The sequence below is a fragment of the Phyllostomus discolor genome, chromosome 1, assembly GCF_004126475.2.
Source record: "Phyllostomus discolor isolate MPI-MPIP mPhyDis1 chromosome 1, mPhyDis1.pri.v3, whole genome shotgun sequence".
Lineage (NCBI taxonomy): Eukaryota > Metazoa > Chordata > Mammalia > Chiroptera > Phyllostomidae > Phyllostomus > Phyllostomus discolor.
This window is the reverse complement of record NC_040903.2, coordinates 168938912-168950936: the sequence shown is the minus strand read 5'-3', so window position 1 is coordinate 168950936 and position 12025 is coordinate 168938912. Positions and strand designations below refer to the sequence as shown.

At 35.2% G+C, this 12025-nt stretch overlaps 1 protein-coding gene across 2 annotated transcripts in view; it reads left to right on the top strand.

Annotated features, from left to right (window-relative positions):
- The window catches only part of ADAM10 (ADAM metallopeptidase domain 10), a 128066-nt gene extending 116078 nt beyond the window's left edge, over positions 1-11988 (top strand). For both annotated transcript variants that reach the window (XM_028507979.2, XM_036034066.1), the window contains exons 15-16: positions 7840-7966; positions 9699-11988. In XM_028507979.2, coding sequence (XP_028363780.1) covers positions 7840-7966; positions 9699-9793 — 222 coding nt within the window. In that variant the 3' untranslated portion in view covers positions 9794-11988. The remainder of the gene's footprint in view (positions 1-7839; positions 7967-9698) is intronic.
- The last annotated feature ends 37 nt before the right edge of the window (positions 11989-12025 follow it).

Genomic DNA, 12025 nt, shown 5'->3' with positions numbered 1-12025 from the left:
TCCGTTGCCTCCTGTATGCCCCCTGACCAGGGATTGAGCCTGTAACCTTTGGGGTATGGGTCGAAGCTCCAACCAACTGAGCAACCCGGCCAGGGCTCTGGTATTCTGTGTGAAAGATTTAGAGCAGTGTTTTCCAGGTGATTCATAGAATACTAGTTCCATGGCACTAGTGGTCAAATAAATCTGGAAAACATCATCTACTATAGTCCCTTCTTAGAAATTTCTGAGAATATTGAGAGAAATGCCGAAATAAGAAAAATCCTTTTTAACTTTATTTTCAAACTTAACTGACCTGAGAAATCTTTCTTCATGCAAGTCTTAATAAACCCTGAATATCCTTAGAAGAAGTCACTTGGGGGACCATTAAGAGTAGTCCTCATTCGTGGTTTTGTGTGAGAATCACCTCAAGGCTTAGACCCGTTAATTCAGAATCGCTTGGAATGGGGCTTAAATATTTCTGATGAGGAGCCAGGATTGAGAACCAACCATTTATCTAGGGGTCGGCAAACTATGGCTCATCAGCCAAATTCAGCCCACTGTCTGTTTTTGTATGGCTTACAAGCAGAGAATGGTTTCACATTTTAAAGTGATTATTAAAAAAATCAAAAGATTATCAAAATGATATGGTTTTGAAAATACATGAAATTCAGATTTCAGTGTCCATAAATAATGGTTTATTGGAACTTGGCCATGCCCATTTGGTTACATATTATCTGTGGCTGCTTTTGCACTTCGAGTAGTTGCAACAGAGACTGTATGGCCCCACAGAGCCTGAAATATTTATCTGACCTTTTATAGGAAATGTTTGCCAATCCCTGACCTAGAGCAGTAGATCCAAAATTTAGTCCCATTATCAGCAGCATCAGCATCACCCAGGAACTTGATAGAAATGCTAATTACCAGGCCCCACCCTGGACTCACTGAGTCAGTAGGTGAGGGGGCACACTAAAGTTCGGGAAACAGTGTTTTTAATCTCTGCTGTATAATGACTCCTTTCTAAAAGACTTGTAATAGAAAATTTCTACTTGGTCATTCTGATTTGTTGACAGTAGAGAATGTCTGTTTCTTTAACGTCCTTCATTGCCTAATGGATTAGGCAACATAACTGTCACTTCACAACTTGAACAATGAAAATGTAATACTGTCACAGAACTTAGCATATGGTAAGGATTCAGTATACATTTGTTAGATGAATGAAGATTTCTTAAATACCATTATTTATATGGAAAAGAATAAAAATTGTGCATATTCACTTTGAGGCTATAATATTTTTAGGTTTCACTCAGTGGTATTTTTTATCATGCTAGCCCAGGCAGAGCTTAAGTAACCAAACGATTAGTACCCAGCTGCCGTACACTTGGCAGAAGAGTATGAGGGGTGGCATGTGAGGTGTTGAAGAATAGAAAAACATCTAGTCCCAGTCCAGACTATAGTGTCTTCTGGAGGATGGAAGGAAGCTCTCTGTCCCTGCAGGGTGGCATCATCAGTGTCACCAGTGTCACCGTAAGGAACTGAGCCCCCATGGTTTTGTGATCCATAGGAAGTCTGGGTTGCCTTTGCTGAGAGGGAGAGTTAAACACTGGAACATTCACTGAAAGGTTTATATAGTTGACTTTTCCTGAGGATCTTTAAAAACAGTAAAGATTTTATGTCTGAAGAGACTTGAGTATCTATGTCTTGCCCCTTTGCCCTCAGTTTTTTTGGGTAATAACTTCTTTTGTCATTTTATTGTCCTATAGGTGTTTTTTTAATTATTTAGATTGTTAAATAAAAAACTTATAATTAGTATATAACAAATTAGACTGCTAAATTTTGCTCTTTTATTTTGTCATTTTTACTTTTTTCTACTTTGTGTTCTTTTGGTCATATAAATGACTGTTGAATAATGTTACTTATGTAGAATTATTTTCTCAAACTTGATTTAGTGCTTGTTAACGTCAAGGCTAGTTTCTTTTTAAATAAAACTTTTGAGTGTCTTCTCTTTGTCTCAGGTTTCATTTAACACTCTTGTATCTGTGAAAGACAAGAGCGTGGTACATAATTTAGTCATTAAATGGTTGAATAAATGATAGCTCTCCTTTTAAAAAATTTTTTAATTTTTAAAATTTATTTATTTATTTTTATTGTTGTTTAAGTATAGTTGTCTCCATTTCCCCATCACCACTCCCCCTGCCCCCCTACCTCCCACCCTTGATCCTACCCGCCTTTGGATTTGTCCATGGGTCCTTTATACATGTGCCTTGATGCCTTCCCCTCCCCCTCTTTTATTCCCTCCCCCCTCCCCCCGGGTTACTGTCAGCTTGTTCTTTATTTCAATGTCTCTGGTTATATTTTGCTTGCTTTTTTATTTTGTTGATTAGGTTCCACTTATAGGTGAGATCATATTGATAGCTCTTTTCTTTCAGACTATAACAGGTGGACAAATTTTGATCTTTTCTTTTGAGATAGAACACATATTTTACATTTATTTATCTGATTGGTATTCTTTTCCCTAATTTTATAGTATATGTAAAAAGAAGACATGATTTAGCATTTAACACAATCTCTGATCTTTTTTTTAAGGGAGCATTAAAAAATTCCTTCAACTAAAGGGGGCCATACCTACTAATACTCTCAAACATACCATAGTTTTGTTTAGTTTTTCTTGCTAACTTCTATCCACAATGTTCTGTCTTCCCAGACACTAAACTCTGAAAAGCTATCACTGAAAAAACCTCAAGCTTTGGACTTTTGAGATGTGTAGTTATCTAAAAAAGAATTGGGAGTAAGCCCAAGAATACTGCTAGAAGGAACTGAAAGTTCTCAAGGACCTTTCACATTTGGGTGCCTGGGTGCCACATTTTAGTAAATATGTGTTGATCTAAGCTGAGACTGGGTCCTTTTGTCTTTTGTTTTCCACAAAATTATAACAATTATTTGTTATAATTATTTGTTATTATTTGTATAATTTTCTACAAAATTATAACCATTATTAATCCAGGCCTTATCTCTCTAGTTTGATTGTCTTACTGCCATATTACTTGCATCTTTTTAAAGCACCTTGCACCTTGGAATTTTCTCAAGATGAGTTTCTTCTGCATTCTTCAGAAACTGTTTATATCATTGTAAGAATACATAATTTAAAAAATAAGTGGAATCATGTATATACTTTGCAGCACCTTATCGTGTGCTCAAGTTTTTTTTCTTCCACTTAATGGTCTTATTTTGGAGATCTTTGGCAGCAAGATTATGAAGAGGGGTTTTGTGGAAAGGAGTGACATAGTCAATTCCACTTTTTAGGTAGTTGTAATATTGATGAGTAGGTGGAAGATGTTTTTGAGCAGGGAAGACTGGAAGGAAGGAAATGTGTTAGAGAATATAATGAGCATTAGGAATAGAAGTGCATCTTCCATAACAGAAATAACCCATCAGCCTGAAAGTGGTAGGAAGACCCTTGACCCTTTATCCCTATGGATTAGATCACATTAGAGATGATTCTTCCTCTTAGAGGGTATTTAAAATGTACTGCAGACCTCAGAGTAACTGAGGGATTCATTAGCATTTGATGAATTAGGTCTAGAGATACTCAGCTTCTTGCATCGCTCAGAATGGTCTTGCACCACAATGCCGGTATGTCTACACTAATATGAAGCATTGTTCTGCATCCTAATCACTGGTGTCCTTGTTTAAAATGTAGTTGGTTGGACCCTCCACCAACCAGAACAAATGAATTAGAATATGTAGGGTTGTGGCCTGAGAATCTTATATTTTAATAAGCACACAAAATAATTTTTACATCTAGTCAGAGATGGGAAACATTTTTTTTGACCATGTGAGTACTGATTATTTGAGCAGCTCTTCCCAGTTATACAACTTCTCTTTCTACAACCATTCCAGTACTCTTGGCTTCCCCCAAAACTCTTAGGCAAGTAGTAAGATAGAGAGAGAGAACTAAGGAGCTAGTGTTGAATGGTATCCATTCAACAAATGTGTTGTATGTGGATATAGAATAGGGGTTGACAAACTGTGGCCCGTGCGTCAAAAATGTTCTACTCCCTGGTTTTGTAAATGCAGTCGTCCCTCAGTATCCATGGGGGATTGATCCCAGGACCCCCCAACAGTATCAAAATCTGCAGATGTTCAAGTTCCCTATCTAAAATGGCATAGAACAGTGTGTATACCATTGGCCCTCTGCATCCATGGATTGAAAATAGTACTGTTTTCAGTTTGTGGTTGATTGAATCCACAGACGGGAAACCGTGGATGAGAAGGATGCACAGCCCTACACATTGGTTTGCCTGTTATCTGTGGCTGCTTTTGCACTACAGTGGTAGAAATGAGTAGTTGTGACAGAGACCATATGGGCTACAAAGCCTAAAATATTTATTCGGCCCTTTATAAAAAAAAGTTTGCTGACCCCTAGTAGAGACCAGTAGCTCTCAGTTTCAGATGCATAATGAAGTCATTTGGGGAGCTTGAACAAAATGACTGATGTTAGTATCTCACTCCTACCCCATTTAGGTGTGGGATTTGGTCTGGGTATATGAATTTTAAAAGCTTTCCAGGTGATTCTAATGTGCAACCAAGGTTGAGAATCACTGGTGTAGAGACGGAAGAGAACATAGGGCAGGACAAGCTGTTAATGTGGGTTCTTTGTGTATTTTACTAGGTCAGAGTGTCAGAAATCCAGACAGTGGAGGTAGAAGTAAATTCTGCTTCATTAAATGCCATATTTAAAAGGTTTGGATGCCAGGGACAGGACGGAAGATGTGCTTATCATTCTTCCTGTGATAGTAGACAGAAATGAGCAGAGAAGTCAACCAGCACTTGGCAGACTGAGGGCGGGCTTTAGGTCGTGCCTTTTGATAAATAATGGGTTTATTATTTGAGGATGAATAAGACAAAAAAACAACAGGAGACTATGGCAAATTTGTACAATAAGGAAAAGGAAATATCCTAAAGACTCACAGGAAGAACCATTTTCTGAAGATTATTTTCTGTAGAAACCCAAAGAAAATTTTAGAAAACTATCTGTCAATCTCAGTAGGATATAAAAAAGAAAAGTAGATTGTAAATGTATGGTATCCAAGCGAGATTCAGCTGGGTAAATGTGTCTTGTATGGTCTACATATTGTTTTTAGAAAATTTGAATGAGTTGCCAACATTTAAAAATAGATTTCACACAAAAATTTAGATTTGTAGCTTCTCTTAAAAAATAAATCTTTCAGCAATAAGGCTGAATTGCATTAGACGCCTTACTCTAAAAAGAACAGGGCTTGATGGAGAAATGGCTGATTCCTGGGCTGCGTCCAGGAAAGAACAGCATGAACCTGGAACTTTTACTTTGTGTCAGAAAGTAAAGTACTCAAAGAATTGTGGGCCATGTCCAAAAGACACAACAATGAAAGTAATGTATTGTAACCTACTGAGTAAAATAGGAAACCATGAGGGAATAAATAAATGAATAAATTAAAAGTTTGATGAAGAACAGGATATTTACATAGTTCCAAATTATATTCCTACAAAATATTCATTGATTACAAAGTAAAAGAGTATCTTTATGATGAAGTTTGGCAGATAACATCTTAATCAAGGGATCAAATTAACATCACCAATAATGATATCAAAATCATGTGTCACCTGATAGGATGCAATGAGCAGAATACATACCTTGGTGTCATTTCTGTGGTATTCTTACCAAAGATGTATGACCCGAATCTAATCATAAGGAAACATCTGAGAAATCCAAATGGAGGACCATTTTGATACAAAATAACTGTCCTGTAATCTTACAAAGTGTCAAGGTTATATAAACCAAGGAAAGACGGGCACTTTTCCAGGTTGCAGATTAAAGAAACATTGCAGCTAAATGCAACATGTAATTCTGAACTGGATGGCATTGGGACACATGGCAAAACTTGAGTGGGTCTAAAGATTAAATGGTAGTAATGTGTCAGTGCTTATTTCTTAATTGATGATTGTGATGTGGTTGTCTAGGAAAACACCCTGATGTTGTAGAAACCATATGCTAAAATGTTCAGATGTAACAGGGCATCATCATACTAGCGATGTACTCTCAGCTGGTTCCAGTTTTTAAAAAGTTATTATACTTGCAACTTCTTTATAAGTTTGAGATTCCTTTAAAATTAAACAAATTAAAGTATGTATTTGTAGGAAAGGCTTTATGCACATATGGAAAAGTGGGCAGGAGTATTTTGCCACAACATGCGTTTTTTAGTTTCTATTATTGTAATTACATTTTTACTGCTGGATAAAGAAAACAGTATTGAAGTTGTAGGCTGGTTGTTACAAGGTCCCCAGATGGTAGAAAATCTTCTTTCAATGAGATTTGTATTTGCAATAATTATCAATAACTATATATGTACTATAACAATCTATTAAGCCAGTGTGAAGGTTCATAGTTTTAAAGTTATGACTGTTTTGTACGTGCTATTTTAAAATTTGAATATTTTGAATTGCAAAAGACTTGTAATTTATTAAGAATGGCAACAGTAATTTTTGTACAAATTATACCAGTTTTGAAGGTTTTTTTGTATTGCTAATTGATTTGTTTAATCTGATTTAAGTTGGAAGTAGAATTTTTGTCCCTTCTTAGATTGGGTAAAATTTGTCTGCTTCTCGAATATGTGTATCATTCTACTTTTCATATTAAAAAAGACCATTAAACTTTAAATAAATTAATATATGTAACAGATACTATGATATATGTGTAATATGATGACAATTAAGATATATCATATAAAAACAATTTTACAACAGTATTCTGGGCCTCAAATAACAAGTGAAGTAGAATAACAGGAAAAGAGGGCCTCAACAAAAGGTAAAATTTTACTCTCAACTTCAATGAGTAGGAAAAATGCAGTATGAATTCCAGTGGTAGAATTTAAAGTATTGGGTTAGCCAAAATGTTCATTTGGTTTTTTTTTCCGTAAGATGGCTCTGGTAGCACTTAGTTGTCTTTAAACTTCATTTGAAACAATTTCGTTAGATTGTATTGTGACAGGTGTCATATCAGCGTGCATTTTTTTAAAAACTTACCAAAATTGGTTGAGTTTTTGTATAGCCATTTTAATATTGAAGATGGAATAAAATATGCAGAATTTTTAGCATATTCTTTATTATTTCAAGAAAGGGAAAAACATGACTTAAATGCAAAAAAAGAGATTTGTGCAGTGTAAGGAGAAGGTGCTGTGACTGATCCAGTGTATTAAATGTGGTTTGTGAAGTTTCGTGCTGGAGATTTCTCACTGGACGATGCTCCACGGTTGGTTAAAAATTGATGGCAATTAAATTGAGACATTAATTTGAAAACAATCAACGTTAATACCATGTGGGAGATAGATGACATACTCAAAATATCCAAATCAAGAAAGTTTTTGGTGAATATGAAAAATGAGTCTTTTATTTTACGAGGAAAAAAGATACGGACTTTTTGGCCAACCCAATAATATACCTTCAAATCAATGGATAGTATAAAAGCAAACAAAACATAGTCTGTGTGAGCAGTAGGCCAAAAGGGCGGAAATACTTTAATAACATGGGAAAATACAGTAAAAACTCTGTGCAGGATGACCCCAGTTTTGTGTTCATCCATGTGTGTGACATAATTATATAGAAAGTGACTGAAAGGAAAGTAAGATTGAGTGGTTTCCTTTGGGAAGTGAAGTTATGGGTGATTTTTGTTTTCTTCTTTATACCTTTTTATACTTAAAATTAATATGTGTGTGCCATCTTGTTTAAAAACTAAAGTGTAATATAGTCTATTCTGTATTTTATATAATATAAAATATTCTAAAATATATTGAAGTGTTTTCAGTAAAAAAATCTGTTTATTTCTAGGCTAATTGGTGGGCAGTATTGCTTATGGGAATTGCCCTGATCATGTTAATGGCTGGATTTATTAAGATATGCAGTGTTCACACTCCAAGTAGTAATCCAAAGTTGCCTCCTCCTAAACCTCTTCCAGGTAAGACAGTTTGAGCAAGGTATGTATTTTTATAACACAGAACCGTTCAGCAGGTAAAACTGAATTCTAAACGAGTCTTTAGAAATTGATTTTATAGTACTTTCTCCTTGAGAATGGGATTACTGGGTGAATTAGTTGATTTTTAACTGTTTTTTAAAAATCAATTCAATCTAGCTAATGGCTGCCAATTTATTGTTAATCTACCCTAAGTGTCTAAAAACATTTAGACCTAGAAAGTCTTTTATTTTGGCTCGATACTTATTTTCTTGTTTTCATATTATAAAATCTTCCAATTTTGTTTTAAATGATTGGTCTTTCTATTCTAATAGCTATGCTTCTGTTATTGCTTTTAATGTTTATACTCATCAAATATGTTCTGGTACATAAGCTCATTTTTCCTAAGGATGATGCTTATGGGGAGATACAGTCTGTGGGAGAGTCTTAGGGTGGAGGCGTTTAGTCACCAAATGACCATTCTTCATCTCAGAAAGTAACCCCTAAGGTTTGTTGTTCACCTTTTCCCTCTCAGGGAGACACAGCATTGGGTCGATTTGGATTAGCTCCAGGGATTTACAGAAGAGAATGGGTAGGGAGCAACTGCTCCAGATTATTTACTCCCCCTGTTTCTCCCTCACCTCCCCCAAAGTGTTTGTGGCTTCTGTGCTGCCTGCAGGACTCTCGGACCAGCACTCTGTTTTGTGGGTTTGGGGCGGACATTGTCCCCGAGGCAATGGCAGAGAGAAGCCAGAGCTAAAGCAGTTCCCTCTCTGACCGCACAGGCTTCTCATGCAGCCTCTTGCCTTAGGCCAATTCACTACCTTACAGAAAGCAGATGAAAACTAAGGGTTTCTTACAGTTTTCTCCATTTTTCCCTCAGTTGTTTCCCTGTATTTACTTGTTTAGGGCAAGACAACTCAGTATTCAAGCTGGGATAGTATCATGATGGGAATCAGAGGAAATTTATTTTTATTTCGTAGCTTTTCACAAATTTACAATGTGTAGCCTTCTGCAATTTATGTCAGTTTCTCAGGGATTTCCAAGAGTCCCGTGACACTTTTTAGATATGTCACTAATTACGGTCTCACTCAATGAAACAGTTTTTTACTTGATTTTACACCTTTAAAACTTAATTTCCACCTTTAAAACTTAAAAAAAAAGTCCTTAGCCGCCATTTATTGAACCCTCATAAATAGTGTCAAGCACTTTTACATGAATGATCATATCACTCTCACTGTGTAAGTTAGTTATTATTCCTGTTTTATAGACAAGACATTTGAGTTGCTGAGAGATTAAGTCATCTGTTCAAAGACACTCAGTAATTTCTTTGTCATGGATTTTGTCCTCAGAATCCGTATTAGTCTAATAAACTGTGACTGTTGAGCACTTGAGAGTGCCTAGTCTCAGTTGAGATTTGTTGTGAGTATAAAATACATATCAGACTTTGAAGACTTAGTATACAAAAATGAATGAAATATTTTGTTAATTTATTTTATTGATCATGTCTTAAAATGACAATATTTTGGCTATACTGGGTTAAGTGAAATAACATTTAACATTATTTTATTTTGGTTTTTTACTTTTTTTCATTACAGCTAATGAAAATTTTAAATTACATGTATGACCTATTTCTACTGGATAGTACCAATCTAGAACCTTTCTTATTGATATGGCAACTTTGTCTTTAAAGGTTATAAAGCTCAGGGTCTGTTTTACTTTTGTTTGTGGCTCACAGGCACTTTAAAGAGGAGGAGACCTCCACAGCCCATTCAGCAACCCCAGCGTCAGAGGCCCCGGGAGAGTTATCAGATGGGACACATGAGACGTTAACTGCAGCTTTTGCCTTGGTTCTTCCTAGTGCCTACAATGGGAAACTTCACTCCAAAGAGACACCTATTAAATCATCCCCAAACTAAACCCTCACAAATAAGAGTTGAAGAAAAAAATGGCAAGAGATCATGTCCTCAGACCAGGTGGAATTACTTAAATTTTAAAGCCTGAAAATTCCAATTTGGGGGTGGGGGGTGGAAAAGAAACCCAATTTTCTTATGGACAGATATTTTTAACCTAATGGCACAAAGTCTTAGAATATTATTATGTGCCCTGTGTTCCCTGTTCTTCGTTGCTGCATTTCTTCACTTGCAGGCAAACTTGGCTCTCTATAAACTTTTATCACAAATTGAAATATATATATATATATTTTTTTCAACTGCCAGTCAAGGCTAAGAGGCTCGACCACCTCAACATTGGAGACATCACTTGCCAATGTACATACCTTGTTATATGCAGACATGTATTTCTTACGTACACTGTACTTCTGTGTGCAATTGTAAACAGAAATTGCAATATGGATGTTCCTTTGTATTATAAAATTTTTCCGCTCTTAATGAAAAATTACTGTTTAATTGACATACTCAGGATAACAGAGAATGGTGGTATCCAATGGTCCAGGATTCTGTAATGCTTTACACAGGCAGTTTTGAAATGAGAATCAATTGACCTTTTTTAATGATGGAGTTGGTTCTGATACTCACTTTGTCTTTATCAAATGGCTGCTACGAGCACATGAGTGACTATGCTGAAGAACACGGTGAGGTGTGGTGCAACTGGACATATGCAGCATACTACTTCAGAGTTAGTTCTTCATGTAAGTGTCTGATTTCTGCTTACTTATTTTAAACTTTCTAATTCAATTCCACTTTTGAATCGATAGGTGACATTTTATTCATGCCTCAGTAGAAATTATGTCAATGAAGTGATTCTTTATATTTGTAACCTTTATTTGTATTTTCCATATATCTAAAGTATGCTAATTATGTTTTTGGTTTTTCTATGATATGGAAAAGAAAAGCTATGTCTTTATTTTATCAAAGTATTTGAACTTTTTTTTTTAGCATATCATCACTGATTATTGGTAACCACTAAAGAAGAGTGATTTGCTCAGCTAGTAGTTAAAATTATAGATAGGCCTTCTGACATCTTTTTCCCTAAAATATTTTAACAGCAGTGGAGGTGAAACAGCACAATGTCCCATTCCAAATTATTTTTTAAGCAGATGTAAATAATTGGCTTTTTAAAGAAAGCAAAAGCATTTAATGCATTAACAGGCTTATTGCTATGCAGGAATGGAAAGGGGCATTACGAGAATATTTTAAGCTTGTGACATATTTATTGCTTCTGTTTTCCAACTACATCACTTAAATTAGACATAAATGGCTATGATTTTCCTGGCTTCATGTAGGAGGCAAATTTAGGGAAAGGTGAAAAATTTTGTGTTTTGACTTCTTCTTTTTCTTTTTTTTCTTAAGAGTATAAGGTTTACACAATCATTCTCATAATGTGACACAAGCCAGCAAGGCCAAAAATGCTAGAGAAAATAATGGGATCTCTTCCTTGTAAACTTGTACAGTATGTGGTGACTTTTTTCAAAAATGCAGCTTTTTGTACATGATTTAGAGACAAATTTTGTACATGAAACCCCAGATAGACTATAAATAATTCTAAATAAACAAGTAGGTAGGTATGTATGTAATTGCTTTTAAATCATTTAAATGCCTTTGTTTTGGACTGTGCAAAGGTTGAAAGTGGCTTTGCATTTCTAAAATGGTGACTTTTATTCTGCAAGAGTTCTTAGTAACTTTTTGAGTGTGGTAGACTTTGGAACATGTACTTCTTTTTGTTTTTTGTTTTTTGTTTTTTCCTTTTTTTGCTTGTAATGTTATCCTGTGGTAAGGTTTTGGCAGGTACACACTGCCCTATTTTATTTTGAGTCTAAGTTAAATGTTTTCTGAAAAGAGATATGTGCACTGAACTCTCCATGGCAAATCAAGATGTGGTAAAACAAAAGGTTCAAGACAAATGAAATCTAATACTACTGTCAGTTTAATGTCCACTGTGTTTTATACAGTACCTTTTTGTTCACTTTGGAAATTTTTACTAAAAATTACAAAAAATAAAGTATTGTGCAAAGATGTAAGGTTTTTTGAAACTTGAAATGCATTAATAAATAGACTTGATGAAATCATTTTAAAGGTTCCATTCTCTTTGAACTCTGAGAACTGC